The sequence below is a fragment of the Bos taurus genome, chromosome X (assembly GCF_002263795.3).
Source record: "Bos taurus isolate L1 Dominette 01449 registration number 42190680 breed Hereford chromosome X, ARS-UCD2.0, whole genome shotgun sequence".
Taxonomy (NCBI): Eukaryota; Metazoa; Chordata; class Mammalia; order Artiodactyla; family Bovidae; genus Bos; species Bos taurus.
Genome location: NC_037357.1, coordinates 76,102,797 through 76,125,907, shown reverse-complemented (window position 1 = coordinate 76,125,907; position 23,111 = coordinate 76,102,797). Strand labels below are relative to the sequence as shown.

The 23,111-nt window shown below is 35.9% G+C and overlaps 1 protein-coding gene across 3 annotated transcripts in view; it reads right to left on the bottom strand.

The window, feature by feature from the left end:
- The window catches only part of ABCB7 (ATP binding cassette subfamily B member 7), a 158,626-nt gene that overhangs the window by 12,643 nt on the left and 122,872 nt on the right, over positions 1–23,111 (bottom strand). For 2 of the 3 annotated variants that reach the window (NM_001192783.2, XM_010821824.4), the window contains 10 exons: positions 18,871–19,003; positions 17,254–17,522; positions 16,143–16,231; positions 15,963–16,050; positions 14,966–15,140; positions 13,897–14,054; positions 13,182–13,345; positions 12,894–13,023; positions 9,434–9,605; positions 7,181–7,284 (listed from right to left, as the gene is read on the bottom strand). In NM_001192783.2, the coding sequence (NP_001179712.2) occupies positions 7,181–7,284; positions 9,434–9,605; positions 12,894–13,023; positions 13,182–13,345; positions 13,897–14,054; positions 14,966–15,140; positions 15,963–16,050; positions 16,143–16,231; positions 17,254–17,522; positions 18,871–19,003 (1,482 nt within the window). Of the gene's footprint in view, positions 1–7,180; positions 7,285–9,433; positions 9,606–9,693; positions 11,176–12,893; positions 13,024–13,181; positions 13,346–13,896; positions 14,055–14,965; positions 15,141–15,962; positions 16,051–16,142; positions 16,232–17,253; positions 17,523–18,870; positions 19,004–23,111 lie in introns of those variants that run through there. The other variant, NM_001368945.1, reaches the window with a different exon arrangement.

Sequence of the window (23,111 nt, the reverse complement as noted above, 5' to 3'; positions counted from 1 at the left end):
AGGGCAGGAACTAGCCCCTCCCATCAGGAAGCCTACACAAGCTCCTTAGACAGCTGTATCCACCAAAGAGCAGAAGCAAGATGAACTACAATCCTGCAGCTTGCAGAACAGAAACCACAATCACAGAAAGTTAGATAAAGTGAGATGGCAGAGGAATATGTCCTAGAGAACAAGATAAAACCCCAGAAGAAAAACTAAGTGGAGATAGACACCTACTGGAAAAATAACTCAGAAAACGATAGTGAAGATGATCCAAGATCTTGAGAGAAAAAAAAAAAAAAAGACCAAAGATTGAGAAAATGCAAGAAAGGTTTAACAAAGACCCAAAGGAACTAAAGAACAGAGATGAATAATACAGTAACTGAAATGAAAAATACATTGGAAAGAATCAACAGCAGAATAACTGAGGCAGAAGAAGAGATAAGTGACCAGAAAGACAGAATGGTAGAAATCACTGATGTGGAACAGAGTAAAGAAAAAAAAATTGAAAAGAAATGAAGTTAGTCTAAGAGACTTCTGGGCCAATATTAAACATAACAATATTCACATTATAGGAGTCCCAGAAGGACAAGAGAGAAAAAGGACGTGAGAAAATATTTTCAAGAGACAATAGCTGAAAACTTCCCTGACATGGGAAAGGAAACAGTCATCCAAGTCCAGGAAGCACAGGGAGTCCCAGGCAGGATAAACCAAGGAGGGATATACCGAGACACATAGTATTCAACTTGACAAAAATTAAAGACAAAAAAATACTAAAAGCAACAAATAACATACAAGGGAACTCTTTAAGGTTATAAGTTATTTCTCAATAGAAACTCTGCAGTTCAGAAGGGATTGGCACAATATATTTAAAGCGATGAAAGGGAATAACCTACAACCAAGAATATTCTACCCAGCAAGGTTCTCATTCACATTTGATGGAGAAATCAAAAGCTTTGCAGAAAAGTTAAAGCTAAGAGAATTCAATATCACTAGACTGGCTTTGCAACAATTACTTAAGTTACTTCTCTAAGCAGAAAAGAAAAGGCCACAAATAGAAACAGGAAAATTATGAATGGAAAAACTCACTCCTAAAGGCAAATATACATTAAAGGAAGGAAACAATCTACACAAAAATATGATATCAAAGCCAGCAACTGTGAGAAGAGGAGAACACAATGCAGGGTATTGGGAACAAATTTGAAATTAAAAGACCCACAACTTAAAACAATATTGCTAATATAAAGACTGCTTTATCAAAACCAGGCTTCCCTGGTGGCGCAACAGTAAACAATCCATCTACAATGCAGGAGACACAAGAGACTTGGGCTCAGTCCCTGGGTTGGAAAGATCCCCTTGAGAAGGAAATGGCAACCCACTCCAGTATTTCTGCCTGGAGAATCCCATGGACAGAGGAGTCTAGTGGGCTATGGTCCATGGGATCACAAAAAAGTTGGATACAACTGAAGCAACTGAGCATGACACATACCAAAACCTCATGGTAACTACATACCACAAATCTAAAATATTAACAGATACACATACAAAAAGGAATCCAAACACAACACTAAAGTTAGTCATCAATTCACAAAAGAACAAAAGAGGAAGAAAAGAAAAAAGACCTACAAAAAAAAAAATCCGAAACAATCAAAACAGTGAACAAATGGCAATAAGGATATATATATTGATAATTACCTCAAATATGAATGGATTAAATGCTCCAACCAAAAGACACAGACTGGCTGAATAGATACAAAAAAAGACCACTCCATATGCTGTTTGTGAGAGACTAATTTCAGACCTAGGAACACATACAGACTGAAAGTGAGGGGATGGAAAAAGGTATTCCATGCAAATAAAAATCAAAAGAAAGCTGGAGTAGCCATACTCCTATCAGAAGCAGCAGACTGTAAAATAAAGACTGTTACAAGAGACAAAGAAGGATACTACATAGTGATCAAGGAATCAATCCAAGAAGAATATATAATAATTATAAATATATATGCATCCAATATACGAGCACCACAATATATAAGGCAAATACTAAGAGCCATAAAAAGGACAAATCAACATTAACACAATAATAGTGGGGGGACTTTAACATCCCACTCTCATCAGTGGACAGAACATACAGACAGAAAATTAATAAGAAAATACAAGCTTCAAGACAGACTTAACTGAGATTTACATGACATTCCATCTGAAAGCAGCAGAAAATACTTTCCTCTTAAGTGCACAAGGAACATTCATCAGGACAGATCACATTTTGGGCCACAAATCAAGCCGCAGTAAATTTGAGAAAACTGAAATCATATCAAGCATCTTTTCTGACCACACTATGAGATTAGAAATCAATTACAAAAAGAAAAAAAAAAAAAAAAACTGTAAAAAACAAAAACACCCAGAGGCTAAAATACATGTTACTAAATAACCAAGAGGTCACTGAAGAAATAAAATAGGAAACCAAACAATATCTAGAAACAAATGACAACGAAGACATGATGACCCAAAACCTTTGGGATACAGCAAAAGCATTTCAGAGAGAGAAGTTTACACAGCAATTCAGTCCTACCTCAAGACACAAGAAAAATAGCAAATAAACAACCTAACCTTACACCTAAAGAAGCTAGAGAAAGAATAACAAAAAACCCTTAAGTAGTAGAAGGAAAGAAATCATAAACATCAGAGCAGAAATAAATGAAATAGAAATGAAGAAAACAGTAACAAAGATCAATAAAACTAAAAGTTAGTTCTTTGAGTGATCAACAAAATTGATAAACCTTTAGCCAGACTCAAGGAAAAAAAAAGGGAGAAGATTTGAATCAATAACATTAGAAATGAAAAAGAAGTTACAACACTACAGAAACACAAAGGATCATAAGAAACTAATGCTGCTGCTACTGCTGCTAAGTCACTTCAGTCGTGGCCAACTCTGTGCGACCCCATAGACGGCAGCCCACCAGGCTCCCCCGTCCCTGAGATTCTCCAGGCAAGAACACTGGAGTGGGTTGTCATTTCCTTCTCCAATGCATGAAAGTGAAAAGTGAAAGTGAAGTCACTCAGTCGTGTCCGACTCCTTGTGACCCCATGAACTGCAGCCCACCAGGCTCCTCCGTCCATGGGATTTTCCAGGCAAGAGTACTGGAGTGGTTGCCATTTCCTTCTCCAAAGAAACTACTACAAGCAACTATATGCCAATAAAATGGACAACATGGAAGAAATGGACAAATTCTTAGAAAAGTATAACCTTCCAAGACTGAATCAGGAAAAAATAGAAAATATGAACAGACCAATCACAAGCACTGGAATTTAAACTGTGATTAAACATATTCTAACAAACAAACAAAAGCCCAGGGCCAGATGGCTTCACAGGCAAATTCTATTAAATATTTAGAGAAAAGCTAACATCTATCCTTCTCAAAATCTTTCAAAAAATTGCAGAGGGAGGAACATCCCAAAGCTCATTCTACAAGGCACCATCATCCTGATACCAAAACCAGACCATACAACATGATCAAGTTCAATTTATCTCAGTGATTTAAGGATTCTTCAATATATGCAAATCAATCACTGTGATACACCATATTAACAAACTGAAGAATAAAAACCATATGGTCATTTCAATAGATGCAGATAAAGATTTCCACAAAATTCAATACCCATTTATGATTTAAAAAAAACTCTCCAGAAAATGAGCATAGAGGGAACATATCCTCAACACAATAAAGGCCATATATGACAGACCCAGAGCAAACATCATTCTCGATGGTGAAAAACTGAAAGCATTTCTGTTAAGATCAGGAACAAGACAAAGGTGTCCACATTCACCATTATTATTCAATAATTACTGAATTATTCCATTATTTGGAAGTTCAAGCCATGGCAATCAGAGAAGAAAAATAAATAAAAGGAATCCAAATGGAAAAAGAAGTAAAACTGTCACTGTTTGCAGATAACATGATTTTATACATTGAAAATCCTAAAGATGCAATCAGGAAACTACTAGAGCTAATCAAAGAATTTAGTCAAGTTGCAGGATACAGAAATCTCTTGCATTCCTATATACTAACAACAAAAGATCAGAAAAAGAAATTAAGGTGACAATCCCATTTACCACTGTAAAAAAAGAATACCTAGGAATAAACATACCTAAGAAGGCAAAGGCAATGGCACCCCACTCTAGTATTCTTGCCTGGAAAATCCCATGGACTGAGGAGCCTGGTAGGCTGCAGTCCCTGGAGTCGCAAAGAGTTGGATATGACTGAGTGACTTCACTTTCACGCATTGGAGAAGGAAATGGCAACCCACTCCAGTGTTCTTGCCTGGAGAATCCCAGGGACGGGAGAGCCTGTTGGGCTGTCGTCTATGGGGTTGCACAGAGCGGGACACGACTGAAGCGACTTAGCAGCAGCAGCAGTAGCAAGAAGGCAAAAGACCTATACGCAGAAAACTATAATGATGAAGGAAATCAAAGATGACAAAAACAGATGGAGAGAGATCAAGTTCTTGGACTGAAAGAATATTTTCAAAATGTTTATACTACCCAAGGCAATGTAGAGATTCAGTGCAAGCCCTATCAGATTATCAATGGCATTTTTCATAGAATTAGACAAAAAATCTTAAAATTTGTATGGAGCCACAAAAATCCCTGAATAGACTAAGCTAACTTGAGAAAGAAAAATGGAGCTGGAAGAACTGGGCTCCCTGGCTTCAGACTATACTACAAAGCTACAGTAATCAAAACAGTTATGGTACTGGCACAAAAACAGAAATACAGACCAATGGAACAGGACAGAGAACCCAGAGATAAACCCACGCATCTATGGATACCTTATTTTTGACAAAGGAGGCAGGAATATACAATGGGGCAAAGATAGCCTCTTCAATAAATGGTGCTGGGGAAATTGGACAGCTATATGTAAAAAAATGAAATCAGAACATTCTTTAATACCATACATAAAAATAAACTCAAAATGGATTAAAGACCCAAATTTAAGATCAGATACTATAAAACTCTTAGAGGAAAACATAAACAGAACACGCTGACACAAACTGCAGCAATCTCTCTTTTGATCCATCTCACAGAGTAATAGAAATACAAAAAAAAAATAAATGAGACCTAACTAAACACAAAAGCTTCGCACAACAAAGGAAACCATAAACAAAATGAAAAGACAACCCACAGAAGAGAGAAAATATTTGCAAATTATGTTACTGACAAGGGATTAGTCTCCAAAATTTACACACAGCTCATGCAGCTCAATATAAAAAAACACACAACTGAATCAAAAAATGGACAGAAGACATAAAGAGACATTTCTACAAAGGAGACTGATGGCCAAAAGGCACATGAAAAGATTCTTGACATCATCAATTATGCAAATCAAAACTACAATGAGGTATCACCTCACAATAGTTAGAATGGCCATCATCAAAAAGTCTAGAAACAATAAATGCTGGAGAGGGTGTGGTGAAAGGAGAATCTTCGTACACTGCTGGTAGGAATGTAAAATGGTACAGCCACTATGGTCAACAGTATAGAGGTTCCCTCAAAACCTAAAAACAGAGCTACAATATGATCCAGCCATCTCACTCCATCCTATAATCTGGAAAATAAAATGGTTCAAAAGGATATATGCACCCCAGTATTCATTACGGCACTGCTTACACAACAGTCATGGCCTGAAGCAGCCTAAATGTCTATTGACAGATGAATGGATAAAGAAGATATGGTATATATACAAAATGGAATATCATTCAGCCACTAAAAAGAATGAAATAATGCCATGTTCAGCAACATGGATGAACCTGAAGATTATTATACTAAGTGAAGTAAGTGAGAGAAAGATAAACATCATATGATATTTATATGCAGAATGGGGGGAGGGTTAGATTGGGAGTTTGGGATTGACATGTATACAATGCTATATTTAAAATAAAATGTCAGACGTCCCTGGTGGTACAGTGGATAGGAATTCGCCTACCAATGCAGGAGACATTGGTTTGATCCCTGGTCCGGGAAGATTTCACATGCCATGGAGCAACTAAGCCTGTGCACTACAACTACTGAGCCTGCATGCCACAAATACTGAGCTCGAGGGCCTGTGAGCTGCAGTTACTGAGCCCAGGTGCCTAGAACCTATGCTCCACAATAAGAGAAGCCCAAGCACCACACTGAAGAGCAGCCCCTGCTTGCCACAACTAGTGAAAGCCTGCACATCACAACAAAGACCCAGTGCAGCCAAAAATAAATAATTTTTAGAAAAGTCATTCTATTAAAAATATATAAATAAAATTTCAAATTTTTAAAATAAATAAATAGAACAAATCCTCATGCTAAACAACTTAGAAACTAAGCTGTTTTAAACATATGGCAGAACAATTAGCATTCCCTGAACCTTAACTCCATATGCAAATATCAATATATGTCATACATGTTGTGAAGCTGAATTCAGCCCTATCCTTCAACAACATGGTTTTACTATATATTCAAGTAAAATGTAGGTGAATGGAGGCAACTGACAAATTACATCACTCTTATCTTCAGTACTTGGAGAAGGAAATGACAACCAACTCCAATATTCTTCCCTGGGAAATCCCATGGACACAATCTTCAGTTCTAGATTAAGGGGATTCATTTATGATATTATGATTGCTGTCAAGTCTTTAGTCTAATACAAAGATGTTATGAAGTCTACTGTGGTTTCTGGGTAGTACCATGACATCAATTTTATAACATCTTAGAGCTTCACAATACTTGTTGTAAAATGAACATAAATTGATACCAGCACTGTAGGCTGTGTGTGCCAAGTTTGCACCTTATTGAGTTGCTCCATGATAAGTGAAAGTTTTTCTGGTATGTACTGTATCAGAACCATTTACATGACTTGTTTCAATGTGTATTATGTGGCAGATTAGGTGATTCCCAGAGCTTTGCAAGATGCAAACATTATACAATAAGAACAAAAGGTGCCACACAGTTTCAAAAGGAGATATATTTGCAAACAGACTTAAAATATGTGATAATGTAATGCAAACTGGCATTCTTACTACCAATACTTCCTTTATCGGAGAAAAGGGCTAAGCACCTCCTTTTGAAGCTCATTCCAAATACGAAAGAATGTAGCTACTTACTGAAATTTCCACAGAAAAAAGTTAAGCAATGAGAATTGAAGAGTTTTATGTTTTCACCATCATTTACCTCTTCAGTAATTGAATCTAATGATGAAGTAGCTTCATCATAGAGAATGACTGGGGGGTTCTTCAAAATGGCTCTTGCAATTGCTACTCTTTGCTTTTCTCCTCCTGGTAAAGAAAATTTTAAGATAGTATAATATAAAGACATATTTTATATTTCTAGTATTTCCATTAATCATAACCAACAAGTAATACCTTCAATATTTAGTTTTACTCTTGATTATTGTTCATTTTACCCAGTTTTAAGAGTCTATGTTCATATATAATATCCCTTGACAAACTATATTCCCTGGAACATTAATGTAATTCTGGATTCTGACTTCATGGCAGGTGAAAAGAACAAAGAGGGGAGGTGATAATTTTGATTCTAGAATTACTTCTCTCACCAAAAATATGCTCATGACATACATTATTTTATATGTACTTTATATTACTTCCCAATGAACAATGACTTCAGGTAGAAAAATTCCAATATGACAGAATACACCAAGCCAAAAACAAATTCAATATATGAAGTCTGAAAACTTAAAGACATGAAACTATGAATATCTAAATTTATTTCTTAATATAACAAAGTACCATTTAGCCAGTATTCTGATTTTTTTTTTTTTTTTTTACAGAAAGCTATTATTTTCACAGCACTCTTCTATGTTAAGCTTGTATCCTAGGACCTCTTATTTCACCTTAGTTCTTTGCTATAGGGCTTTAGCACAGCAGAATTTTAAAACAGAAAGACTACAGAGGCCCAGAAAAGTTAAGTGATTTGCTCGAGGTCACAGAGCAAGTTCTGGCAGAATCTAACAAGACTCGACTAATTCCCAGTCCAATGCTTTTTCTTTCACAATGTACAAACCCACAATTATTCCTAAATATACTCTAAAGAAAAGAAAGCAACCTTTCTTTCTTCATTGGGACTCTCATAGGTCTAAGGCCATCAATCTTACATAAAACTTTGGTTGGAAGTATAAGATTCCCTGGTGGCTCAGACAGTAAAGAATTTGTCTGCAATACAGGAGACCAGGGTTCAGTTTCAATCCCTGAGTTGGGAAGATCCCCTGGAGAAGTGAATGGCTACCCACTCCAGTATTCTTGCAAGCTGCTAGCACACAGTATGTACCTAGTCAATGTTGTGATGCTGGTTTATAATGAGAAATAAGATTCATTAAAATTCATGTGGATATTCTTCATTCTCTTTTTCTTACCTTCATTCCTAATCTATAAAGCTCCCCCCCAAACTAAACTAGAATGAAGAGTAAATGCAAAGAGTGTAGCATGTTTATATAAGTTACATTAATACTTTCAGGCACTAGTTACACCATACTTTCAGAATTCAAATAATTCAGGGCAAAGAAACATTTTTCTGAATCCTCAAGAAAATTCAATCATTTTAGGATAATCCATTATAAAACTTAATAATCATCTCATAATTAAACACTTAAAATGCAGAAGCCCTAAAATTTACTTGGTCACTGAACCAACAAAGACAGGAAAATGAAGCTGGCTATAAAGAAGTATACCAAGTATAAGGAAGTCTGAAGTTATCGAAAACATTCCATAATAATCAAGAAATTATGAGGAGATACACTGCTGTGCTTAGTTGCTCAGTCATGTCTGACTCTTTGCAACCCCATGGGCTGTAGCATGCCAGGCTCCTCTGTCCATGGGGATTCTCCTTGCAAGAATACTGGAGTGGGTTCCCAAGCCCTCCTCCATGATCTTCCCAACTCAGGGATCAAACCCAGGTCTCCCACACTGCAGGCGGATTCTTTACCATCTGAGCCACCAGGGAAGCCCATGAACACTGGAATGGGCAAGGAATTGAACTGGGGTCTCTTGCATTGTAGGAAGATTCTTTACCAGCTGAGCTATGAGAAGATACACTATTTACTATCAAATTACTTGTCTCTATTCTTACTTCTTTCCCATATGAATGATGATCTTGGCTTTCCTTTAAGGTAAGAAGTTAACACTGATCTCACCATGTATCAGTAACTTCCTATTAAGCACTTACAGTGTTTGCAGCTGTGAGTGGAAAAAAAAAAAAAAGAGAGAGAGAGACCTGCATGATTTCGGAACAGTTACTTCTAGCATGTTGAATTGTTTACAGTGATAGACAGGAAACTGGGAACTTTGCCAAAAGAGACTAGATAAGCATTAGGTTTGTACTCTGTCATTACATTTTCTAGTAAATGGTTCTGACAAATTAATGTTTGAAGGGTGAATATAAGTGGGGGCCAGGTCTAAAATCTTTGATTACCTGAAAGCTTGAGTCCTCGTTCCCCTACTTGGGTGTCATATCCATGTGGCATTCGAAGAATTGCATCATGGAGTCCAGCTAATTTTGCCACTGCATATACTTCCTCAGGTGAAGCACTGATGTTTCCATATAAGAGGTTGTAGTAAATGGTATTATGGAAGAGGACAGCATCCTGGACCAGATTTATATATATACACACATAGATACGCATGTTTCATATTTTAAAAATTCAAACAATAGTAAAGACATAAAGAGTAACATGTGATAAAAGGGGTCTTTTATTAATATCATCCCTCATGCCTGCTTCATTTCCCTTCCCAGAGCCAATCACCATGAACCATTTGTTGTGTATCATTCCAAACTTTTTCTGATACATTTATATGCTTAAACATACACCTTTTTTTTTTCCCCCAACAAAAGTGGGGCCATACTATATGAGTTGCTTTTTTCACTTAACACAACTGGGGATTGTTCATGTCAATAACAGAAACCTACCTCATTCTTTTTAACAGTTTTGTGATACTAAGGATGTATCATATTTATCTTATCCATTCCTATACTGATGGGTATTAATTAAAACTTTTGCTATTGTAAACAATGTTGGAATAAAATATCATTATATAATGACTTATACACACCCATGTATTTCTGTAAGAAAGATTCCCAGAAGCAGACTGTTGGGTTACAAGCATACATTTACCCTTGGATAGTATGGCCCAACTGTCTTCCAAAAACGTTCCAACAGCATATATTCCAACCAACAATGTATGAGGGTGCCAGGTCCCCATATCCTCAACAACCCTGGATATTAATAAGTTTTCATTGTTGCTACTTTTAAGGGTAAAATGTAGTTTTTGTTTAAATTGGCATTTCTCTTATTACTAATGAAATTGAATATATTTCATATATTAATATCTCAGAAGCTTTTAAATTGGACTTAAAACACAGAAAACAAAGAATTTATGCATTATAGATTTTTTGGGGGAGAAAGTTCACTGCAAGCATTCATTTGATATTTCAATTTATTCTGACATGGCACACTAAAGCTAATTTACTTAATGCAAGTATCTACCTCCCACTTTTCTTTCAGTATCCAATGGTTGTAAGGCAATAGTAAGATGAAACAAAATGATTCTATTGATTAACATTAACCAGTACACTCAGTTAATTAAGATCTTCTTTAATATCATAATCAGCCCTAGAGTTACAGATATTATTTCAAATCATATTTTAATAACTTTTACACCTAATACATGTATGGATGTGAGAGTTGGACTGTGAAGAAGGCTGACCGCTGAAGAATTGATGCTTTTGAACTGTGGTGTCGGAGAAGATTCTTGAGAGTCCCTTAGACTGCAAGGAGATCCAACCAATCCATTCTAAAGGAGATCAGCCCTGGGATTTCTTTGGAAGGAATGATGCTAAAGCTGAAACTCCAGTACTTTGGCCACCTCATGCGAAGAGTTGACTCATTGGAAAAGACTCTGATGCTGGGAGGGATTGGGGGCAAGAGAAGAAGGGGACAACAGAGGATGAGATGGCTGGATGGCATCACTGACTCGATGGACGTGAGTCTCAGTGAACTCCGGGAGTTGGTGATGGACAGGGAGGCCTGGCATGCTGCAATTCATGGGGTCGCAAAGAGTCGGACACGACTGAGCGACTGATCTGATCTGATCCCTAATACTAATATAAACTTTTCTTGTATGGAGGTGATAGTTCAATCCAATGAGTTTAAAGTTCTGCAAAGAGAAAACACTTATTTTTAAATATTTTCTATTTGGAAAAAAAATTAAAATAAATGGTAACTGGAAATGTTAAAAATACAAAATGTATGGTAAAATAAAAGTTAATTAAATAATCCATAATCCCACCAACCAGCAATAACTACTATTAACATGTTGGTGTATTTTCTCCAATTTTTTTCTGTTACATGTGTTTATTTAATATTATAAAATGGAGATATTACATTTTGTTTGGAAATTCTTTTTCAACAAACTTTGTAGCTGAGTATTTTTCCATGATACTCAATATTCTTTATAAACATGATATTTATATTGTTCCTAACTTCTGCTATTATAAACAAACTATAATGAACAGCTTAGCATATAAAAATCTGTTCACTTCTCTATTTCCTTACTAAAACTTCCTAGAGGTAGAATTACTGTAATAAAGACTAAATATTTTTCAGACTCTTGTTATATACTGCCAATTTGCTCATCAGGAAAGCTGTATGCTTCCTCCAGCAAGAGACTGGCCATTTCACACAGCCTTACCGAAACTAGACATCATGAATTTTTAAATCTTTACCGGTCTGATGGGTGAAAAGTGGTATACCATTGTTGATTTAATTACTAAGATTTCTAATGAGGATGAGCATCTTTTCTTTCATTTATTGATCATGTATATTTTTCCTTAGTGAATAAAATGCTTTATTTTTCAATATAATTGAACATATAGTCTACAAATCACCTAAATCAAAAAGACCTAGGAGGCATATTCACAAATGCAGGTTTCTGGGGCCCACACTGCCCTCATAAACAGTGTGTGAAAGGGAGTTGGAACTGGAAAGGGAGTTGGAGTTGGAAAAATCTCCCCAGGTGACTCACGCACTCCAAATTTGGGATTCTCAGTGAAAGGGAGGACAGGGCAGAGTGGCATGTGTCAGATCAGTTGAGGACCTTTTACAAGCTATATAACATGGACAGAGAAGCCTGGCAGGCTACAGTCCATGGGGTCACAAAGAGTTGAACATGACTTAGCAACTAAACCACCTATGCTACAACTAAGTCCCAGGTCTCTCTATTGGCTTTCAGCATAAGAAAAACTTATAACCTATAGGGCTATCTCCTTATCTTCTCAGAGCTTACTCTGAACTTGTTTCCCCCTACAGTCACTCAGCAAATACTTGTTAAATGCTCACTATGGGTCAGGCACTGTGCTTGGTACTTGGGGACAAGGAATACCAACTTGAAGTTGGCAGCCCAACTGTTTTATAATTTTTATAGATTTACTATGTCAAAAACTGCTCAAATAATAGTTTTCATTTACTGAACAGTTATGTGAGGGACACTGTACTTGGTGCTTTACACATATATTTCTAATCCATATTAATTCTGTCCTATAAGAAAAATGGTATCCTTATTTTACAGATGAGGAAACTGAGGCTTACAACTATACAACAAATAAGGGTTAAAGCTGGGCTTAGAATCCAGTTCTGTCTGACTCCAGTCTGAGCTCTTTCCTCTATGTTATGTTTTCTTCCTAAGGCTTAAAAAAAAATCTTCCCATCATGAAGATTTTTAAATTCATGATTTTTGGTAACAGAATATGGCCTGTAGGGCCTAACGCTTCCAACTTAATTAACATATACTGACTCCTTGGATCCAAATTATTCTAGTAAAAGATTCAGCAAGCCAACAAATCTTCCCCCAAATAGGTTTTTTCCTTTTTTAAATACCTGAGGTACCACTCCCACTGCCCTCCGAAGGCTTTCCAGGCTCACATCTTGTATATTTTGACCAGCAAGGTAAATGTTACCCTTTTGAGGCTCATAGAAGCGAAACAATAGCCTCACTATTGTGCTTTTCCTGAAATAGAAAACAAGGAAAGGTTATATAGCTCCAACTGGCATTAAGGAACCCCAATTTTAAACTACAGTCATCATTTTATTATGACAAATAAAAAATATTACATTGGGAATCATCAATCAATGATGCAAAATTTTATAAACAACTAAATTACCCACCCTGACCCACTACCTCCTACAATAGCCACTTTCTTTCCTGCAGGGACTTCAAAAGATATTCCATTAAGGACTTTCTGCCCCTCAATGTATTCAAAATGCACATTATCAAAGGCCACCGTAGCTGTCTGTGGTGTGATCTGAAGGGGAGATGCCATCGCTTTGTCCTAGCAGGGAAGAAAAAAAAAAAAGCCACTTTATACACTGCCGAGAGTATTGCTATGCAGATAATTTTCTAATTTACAGAGATAAAAAGGAAAATAAAGGGAAAGGAGAAAGTTTATAAGTGGAGTTAGGTCACTTCTATGCATGCTTTTAAAGATGTTTTTTCCCTCACTGCTAAGGGCAAAAATCTTGAATGCTCTGATTTCTGATCAATTTGTTTTGGGGAGGAAGAAAGATGGTGGGCAGGGGAGAAAGGAGGTTGAGAATATAAGGAGAGGCAATAACATTTTGTATCATTATTAGCAAAAGTAAATCAAGTGCAAGTACAAATAATTGAAGTTAATAAAATTTAGTGTCTAGGTATAATATTCTTTGCTAATGTTATAAGGTTTCTAAACATAGAAGTAAAAGCTGTAACAGCCATTTAATACACATTATAGTCCCAATTCCTGCAAAAGACAAATTAGTTTGCTAACATGGTGATATAAGACTGTTATCCCATTATGGGATGATGCTTATATGCTTTTAAAAAGGTATTAAATACATTACTTACTTTAATTCGGGTGTCTACCTTGAGTAGAGTAAACAAGGTGTTCATATCTATAAGTGCTTGTCTAGTCTCTCTGTATACAGTTCCCAGAAAGTTAAGAGGTAATGAAAGCTGAAAAAGCAGTCCATTCACCATTACTAAATCTCCAACAGTAAGGGTACCTTAATATGCAGTTGGTAGAGAAAAAAAAATACTTTAGATGTCATGAACTTTCCAGTTTAAGAGAAGTTTACAGTTTCTTACTGTGGAATACAGTTGAAAACATACATAATCAGCAACGGTAAGGCCTAATCTAATTCCAAAGCATTTTAACCCATAATTTAGAAACATAGGGAACTAGATATGTGCTAAGTGGAATGGGAAAAGCCTACCCATACACTACACATGATATATAAGAAAAAAGAATGGTTTAAAAAACAGAAAGAATGGTTTTAAAATGCAGACAGAAATGGAAGGCTGAAAATCTTTCCTTTCTTCCTAAGATACTAGCATAATATAAAGTAGAATTTTTTAAAAGTATAAATTAAAACATTGGAGCAAATGGGTATCATGATTGGGAATGATAAACCATATATTAAGTTCATAGTGAATGAAAGAATCCTAACTGAACAAGCAAGTTACAGAAAAGAGGTAAGGATATGGTTTATTTTTGAAATGTTTTACAAATGAACAGCTAATAGATAAAAGGGTTACTAGTAATAAGACCGCTTGCACTTTAGTCCTTTGGACTAAACACTAAGTTAATTACACTTCTTTCCAGGTCCACAAGAGAAATTAGAAATATTAGATGCTAAAAAGTATGTTACTCCTAAAAGAATCAGATTGTAGCCCCACAAACAGCAATCCCAATCAATGAGAAAATTAGTGCTAAATTTGTAGCATAAAACAAAAGAAAACAACATACCATCAAGAAAACATATTGTGATACAAAAATGAAAGTACTCCAAGGATGTTATAGTACCTTATTAAAAATGCTTTATATTTAAGACTAAAATACATATTCCTTTCATTAATATTTATTTATAAAGGTTAAGTAAAACACTGACAAACGTGAAAACCACAGATCTATTACCTGCCACAATTCCCTGACTGGCGAGCACCATTATGGCTGTTAAGCCAACACTGAAAATAGCACTTTGACCAAAGTTCAGCATAGCCAGAGTAGAGGTACTTTTCAATGAAGCAGCTTCATATGTCTTCAAAAATCCATCATATCTTTGTGCTTCATAATTTTCATTATTAAAATACTACAAAATACATAAAATAGTAATTATATACAAGTATAATTGGAATCAGACTTCATCTATGGATACAATTTTGTACTGCACAGGAAATTTTAAAAACTAACTTTCAATACATCGGACTATGGTACACCTGCAGTTTTCCACTATGGACAGTATTTTAGAAGTCCATAAAATTCATCCCCAAAATATTTAAAGAATGCCTAGTTAATTTAAATCCAGATCTATAAAAAGGTGTCAAGGGACTTTCTTCACAAAGCCTTCCCTTGATCCCCTGAGACTCTCTGAATTCACAATTTCATTGCCCCCACCACATTATGCCTTCTTGTGTCATCACTTGCATACTTTAACTCTCCCAATGCTTAGCAAATTCTGGGAGGGCAAGGATTAAACAGCAATCATTGATTTTACTGCCCTCCTCATTACAGGACTTAGCATAGTGCTTTGCACACAAGAGGCATTCAGTAATATTTATTAAGTGGAAAAATAAACAAATAAATGAAAGAATTAGTGAAAAGCACTATGCTAGGCACTATGAAAGATACAGAGTCAAAACTCAGTGTGCATTCTGAATCAAATGCTAACTAAACTGTCACCACCACTTATAAATTAATTTAGAAGATAAAGTTCTGATGGTGCCACACAAAAAATGAGGCGGAAAGAAAGGGAAACTCCTAAATAAAAGAAAAAACAATAAAGTACTATTATTTCATCATATTAAGAGATCCTATCCTAATCTGCAGCTCTAACGTACAGCACCTGTATTAAATGCCAGAACAAATCTTAGTACAGTGTGAAAGGAAGAAAAAGTCAAATTAAATGTATTACCTTCACAGTTTCATAATTCAGCAGCGAGTCTATGGCAGCATTGCCTGCATCATTATCTGCTTTGTTCATTTCTATTCTAAATTTAGTTCTGTAAGACAAAGATGTGCATAGGTATGGAATGTCTGCTATAGAAGCATAACTAATTTCTTCACCTTGACTGACCTCTGGAGAACACCTTACCTCCACTGTGTGATGGCAACTGTGAATGCTGTGTATGCACCAAGCGTCCCAAGGGTCACCAATGCAAACTGGGCACCACATCTATAATACTGGAAAAGACAAAAAAAGAAATGAGCTTAGTCATTATTTCTATCAAATAGTTTATAATATATAATAGCAAACCTCAAAGATTCTAATTAAAAATATGTTGGATGAAACTGGAGCCTATTATACAGAGCGAACTAAGCCAGAAGGAAAAACATCAATACAGTATACTAATGCATATATATGGAATTTAAAAAGATGGTAACAATAACCCGGTGTATGAGACAGCAAAAGAGACACTGATGTATAGAACAGTCTTATCGACTCTGTGGGAGAGGGAGAGGGTAGGAAGATTTGGGAGAATGACACTGAAATATGTAAAATATCATGTAAGAAACGAGTTGCCAGTCCAGGTTCGATGTACGATACTGGATGCTTGGGGCTAGTGCACTGGGACGACCCAGAGGGATGGTATGGGGAGGGAGGAGGGAGGAGGGTTCAGGATGGGGAACACATGTATACCTGTGGCAGATTCATTTTGATATTTGGCAAAACTAATACAATTATGTAAAGTTTAAAAATAAATAAAATTTAAAAAAAATAATAAAAACTAAAAAAAAAAAATGTTGGTATAAAGTTGTATATATGAAAAACTAAGTAAGAAAACAAATACCTTAGAAAACCAACTTTAAGTTATACACATACTTTTAATTATAAAATATGAAACGGTGAATAATTATGCCTAAAATGTTATGAATGGTGAATAGCAAGAAACGTAGATAATCTGAGCATACCAGTCCAAAGTCATACACCATAATGTCTGCTAACAACAAAAAAACTGCAAGCATTAGCTAAATGACTGATCTACGTGTAGAACTGAACAACTCTTTACAACAACAACATGATAAAAGACTTTAGCTACAGTCCTTTGAAGCTTGTGGCAAAATAATTAAACTGCATAATCCTTCTGGCATCATGGAATTTTGCTTTAAAATCATCAGCATGCAACAGTACAAAAGCTTCAAGTACTAAGCATCTACTAACAAGAATGTATGATAAAAGTTGTCATGAAAAATGTTTTACTTACCAAAACACCACTGACAAGAGTCACCTCAAACATGATGGGAAGAAGATTAAATACTAAAGCACTTAGGACAAAACTGATACCCCTTGTCCCTCTGTCAATAGCCTTTGATAAAGCTCCTGTCTGTCTGCTCAGGTGGAAAGCCAGATCCAGGTTGTGAAGATGGAGAAAGACATTTTTGGCGATTCTTCGGATTGAATTTTGGGCTACCTTGCCAAATACTGCATTTCGAACTTCATTAAAAAAGGCAGCTCCCGCTCTTGATACACCATCTAACAATACATTCAAGAAAAAATGGGGTGCAAAAACATTAGAATTGTTGCAGTGCAAAAAACAGCAAGGGCTCAGAAAATGTTCGTACAATGAATGAGCATATCACAGAATACTTACACTAAAAGAAACCTAGAAAACATCTAGCCTAGTGAGTATTAATTTTCCCACCACTATGAAAATCCTTCATTGTTATTTACCCCCATAAGGTCCCAGATGTTGAAAGACTTTTTTTCCAAGTAAATACTTTTACTAAATAGCAACCCAAAAGACCCTGATGCTGGGAAAGATTGAAGGAAGGAGGAGAAGGGGACGACAGAGGATGAGATGGCTGGATGGCATCACCAACTCAATGGACATGAGTTTGAGTAGGCTCTGGGAGTTGGTGATGGACAGGGAGGCCTAGTGTGCTGCAGTCCATGGGGTTGCAAAGAGTCGGACATGACTGAGCGACTGAACTGAACTGAGCCCATAAGGTCTTATTATAGATAAATGCACAGTATCTGTTCAGGTTTTATGATCTAATTCAATTCTTCCAAGAAACAAATGATAAAATTGATATCCTGAAAAATCCAAGTGCTTTGACTAAGCATGCCGCAACTCAGGTCTGAATCTCACAGAGTATCCTTTCTATGGCATGGGGACACAAAGCATTATATTCTTTATAAATTGCAGATCTGTGTCATGGCTACTGAATATAATTTAAAAACATATTAATATACTGCTACTGCTAAGTCATGTAAGTCGTGTCCGACTCTGTGCGACCCCATAGACGGCAGCCCACCAGGCTCCTCCGTCCCTGGGATTCTCCAGGCAAGAACACTGGAGTGGGTTGCCATTTCCTTCTCCAATGCATGAAAGTGGAAAGTGAAAGCGAAGTCGCTCAGTCGTGTCCGACTCCTAGCAACCCCATAGACTGCAGCCTAGCAGGCTCCTCCACCCATGGGATTTTCCAGGCAAGAGTACTGGAGTGGGGTGCCATTGCCTTCTCCGAATACATATATCATTATTTAGCCATTTCCTGTTTAACAGCTAACAACAACAGCAAGAATATAACTATAGTCTTACTAAAAAGATATCTTATAAGGAGTCTATTAGAAGTGGCTGTTATGAATTTAATATCTTATTTCAGGTTATTGCTTTCTAGAACTTAGAAACTTTTATTATATAATTTTTGGAAAGTATATAGTACAAAGAACATTTAAAAATCACATATCAAAAAAAATTGCACATAACACAAATATCCAAAATGCTAAATTATGTTTGTGGTTAAAGGTCATATGCTCAAGTATGATAAAACCCTCTTGAAGAAAGTCAACACCTGTAGACAGATTAAAGAACCACACATACAGCCAATCAGAACTGCTGTTGCCATGGTTGCAACTGTATTTGGTGCATCACTCAGGTTCAGCATGTTTCCCGACATCTGGTTGAGGCTGTCTACAGCATATTTAAACATGAAGGGAACCACAATATTCATGGCCTAAAAACATAAAAGTAGCAATTATCCATCATATACAAATTATTTTTTTACAAAAGTATAAATATTTACCTTAAACTAGCATTTATGGGAATGTTTAGATAGTAACCATTTACCATGGAATCATTTTTCCTAGTTTATAAAGACAAAATCTTTGGCAGTAGGAGAGCTGTCATTTCAGGATTCCTACCTCACAATGACTGCCATGTTAATATTCATTTACAAGCTATGTGCATTAGTCAAATGCTCCTGCCTCCATGAAATCACCCCATCATCCACTCAAAAATTCTTTCTTTGTTATCTAAAATCCTACAGAGCTCATGACAGCAAATTGCCTTATGTTATAGTTACTTGTGTATATATTTTTCTTTTCTACCAGATTCTTGACATTCTGTATCATATTCCTCTTTCTGTCCCATAAGAGTACAATGCTTTGTAGGTAGAAGGTGTTCAATAAATATGTGTAAAATTATTTATTCACCAAAATAATGGTAAAACCAAAATTACACAGCAAAAAGGATCTCAAAAGCAGATAAATTATAAGTATCTGTGGTTGATTCATTCACCACTGGCAGGGGAAAAAGAAACAACACTGATAGATATATTTGCCCCAGAAAAAATCCCTTTGCTCCAATACCATATAAAACAAAACCCAATGAATACCAAGTTAAGCTTTCAAACACCAACCTATTTCTCCATGAGAATACACCAGAAAAAAAAAATAGGGGTACAATGCTTTCATATATTCAAGATAAGTTAGTCAATCACTTACTCACATTTCACATTTTCTATAAAGTTATACTGTTAAAAACACTAACCATCATTTAGAAAAAGGAAGTTGGTAAAGCTGGCCGTTTTCTTTGCAGAAATTAAATTCATATACATTAATAATGTGAAAACAATTTTATAAGACTTAACAAAAACAATGAAATCCCAGTTCTCGTTAGTTCCATTATTATATCATTCATCTTTGATAAACAGAAAGAATATGGTCAATAAATCTAAGATTAGCTACAACTGACAGGAACTATGTAAACCTTACCAATCAAGATTTCAAATGTATAAAAATGTCTTAGCAACCAAGTAGGTACTGTAACATTTAATATCATTAAAATAGACAGCAGATGTTGGAATATTTGTAAAACTCAATGCTATGGAAAAAATTGCTTAAAACTTTAAGATTTACAACTTCCCAAATATAATCTAATAAATAGTTGGTTTCAAGTAACATAAAAATTTCTAAATTCTGATTCCCATATAATCATATATTCTTAGGCATTTTGCTTCTACTTGAAATGGTCTCCTTGCTCAATTTACCTCTCCACTTTGTTCTTCAAAACCCACTTTTAATCTCATTCCTATCGTGACGCCTTCTCTAAAATCTGCAGCCCTTTTGGCACTTTCTATTTTCTAACCTTTCTTTTTTTTATAGTTTAAAGCACAGCATTTATAATTTTTATCATATATTTATCACTCACTTTATCTCCAGGTGCATGTGTATGGATAAGTCAGTGGAAACCTTCTGCAACAAACATTTTGTAAAAATAGCTCTAGGAGTAGCAATGGTGCCTAGGTACCTATCACAAAGGTGAGAGCTGAATGAAATGGGTATTACCTCCAAAACTGAGAAAACTCAGGTTCTATGATTTTTAATGACTTGTTTAGTAAGCAGCGAGGCTGGAATTAAAATCCAGGTCTACTTTGAAATTCAGAATTTTTTCCAGTATACCATAACCATATCAGCAGCTTATAAGGCAGGGCCAATAGTATTTAATTATTTTTGTACCTTAAAATGGCTGGAGAAGGAAATGGCAACCTACTCCAGTATTCTTGCCTGAAGAATCCCATGGACAGAGGAGCCTGGCAGGCTACAGTCCATGGGGTCACAAGAGTTGGACATGACTTAGTGACAAAACCACCACCACCACCCTAAATGGATACTCTTAAGTGTAATACTTAAACCAGTTACAGCAGGTAACAGCTGAAAAGTATTTAAATAAATTTGCACAAGTAATTTAAATAAATTTGAACAGATTCCAGGTTTTCTGTATAATAAGGCTAAATCCCCTCACTTGCATTCCAGTATACCAGGGACTCTTTGGTGGCTCAATGATAAAGAATCTGCTTGCAATGCAAGAGACACAGCTTCAATCCCTGGGTCAGGAACTTCCCCTGGAGAAGAAAATGGCAACCTACTCCATCATTCTTGCCTGAGAAATCAAATGGACAGAGGAGCCTGGCAGGCTACAGTTTATGGGGTTGTAAGAATCAGTCACGACATAGCAACTAAAACACCACCACACTTTTGAGTGCAAGAAAAAGTAATAGTTACAGCTAGCCTGCAATTCTCACAATGCATAGCCTATTATATCTTTGCCATACTTAGAGTAAATTGTCATTGAAACTAATGTATCACCAAGAAAATTGTGCAATTTTATTTTTTTTGAAAATGTATTTACATTTGGTCAAATTGAGAGCATCCTTATAAGCATATAAAGAATTTGAATGTCATCTGTCTGTAGTTAGCATGGTGCTAAGAACATACACTACCTGTAATGATAATTGTTGATTACTGTCAGTTTCCCTATAAAAGTAATTTTTAAAAGAAAAGGAAAACCACCAAAGAAATGGAAAAGATTACATGTAGATGTTATCTACATGTAGACCATTAGTATACCATTACATGTGGTTTCCACTGATCTTGTGATATTTTGAGGATGTGTTTAGTTGCTCAGTCATGTCTGACTCTGTGGCCCCATGGACTGTGCCAGGCTCCTCAGTCCATGGAATTTTCCAGGCAGGAATACTGGAGTGGATTGCCATTCCCTACTCTGGGGGTTTTCCTGACCCAGGGATCAAACCCACATCTCAGATCTCCTTCTTCGGTGGGTGGATTCTGGGACTGGGGGTGGTGGTGGTGGCAAATACTGATTTCCCCCTAATATTCTGCCTTCAGCAGAACTAGGCTTAAATCATCTCAGACAACTGTGATTTTCTAACTGTTCATTTTGAAATAATTATAGGCTGACAGAAAGTTGCTGAAGTAGTACAGAGACTCATAACCCTTCACCCAGCATCTCCTAATGATGGCATCTATTATATAGCTGTAGTTCAATATCAAAATCAAAAATGTACATTGGCACATTGCTGTTAACCAGGCTATAGAACTCATTCAGTTTTCATCATTTTTAAATGTGTATTAGTGTGTGTGTGGTTTGTATGTGTTATCTATATGGTTCTATGCAATTTTATCCCATGTTCAGATCCATGTAATCATCACAACAATCAAGACACAGAACTGTACCATCACCACAAAAGAACTTCCTTATGCTACTTATTTATATTCTTTCATCAAAGATGATACATCTATCAACAGCTCATCTCTTTTTACTGCTGAGTACTAGTCCATGGATGTAGCAGAATTTATTCAACCACTCACTCACATATGAAGGATATTATGGTTGTTTCTAGTTTGGGGCTATTATTAATAATGATGTAATGAACATTTTCATACAGGTGGTCATATGTTTTCATTTCTCTATGATAAATGCCCACCTGGGTAATTGGTAAGTCATACAGTTAACAATACTCTTTCATAGTGGCTGGTACCACTTTATATTACTATAAGTAAAGTATGAATGATCCAATTCCTGTGCATCCTCACCAACATTTGGTATCATCACAGTTTTTAAAAATTTTGAAACTATTTTAATAGGTGTATAGTGATATTTCATTGTGGTTTAAATTTGCATTTCCATAACAGCAAAGATGTTGAACATCTTTGCATGTACTCTGTGATTCATATATCCTCTCTGATAAAATATGTTGGTGTCTTTTGTGCATTCTATATTCGGATTGTTTTTTGCTACTGAAATTTTAGGAATTCTTTATATTCTAGATATAGCCCTCTGTTGGTTATGTGATTTGTAAATATTTCCTTCCAGTACATAGCTTGTCTTTCATCTTACTGAGGCACCTGAATTCCTATCCACCTAGAGTCATGAGTCCCTTTCCCTAGGAAACACTGGAGGCCAAGGTAAGACTTTCCTTGGACTTTCAAACCCATTTGCAGAGCAGTGCCACGAGAGGCCTGCTAAATAGAAAGATTTAA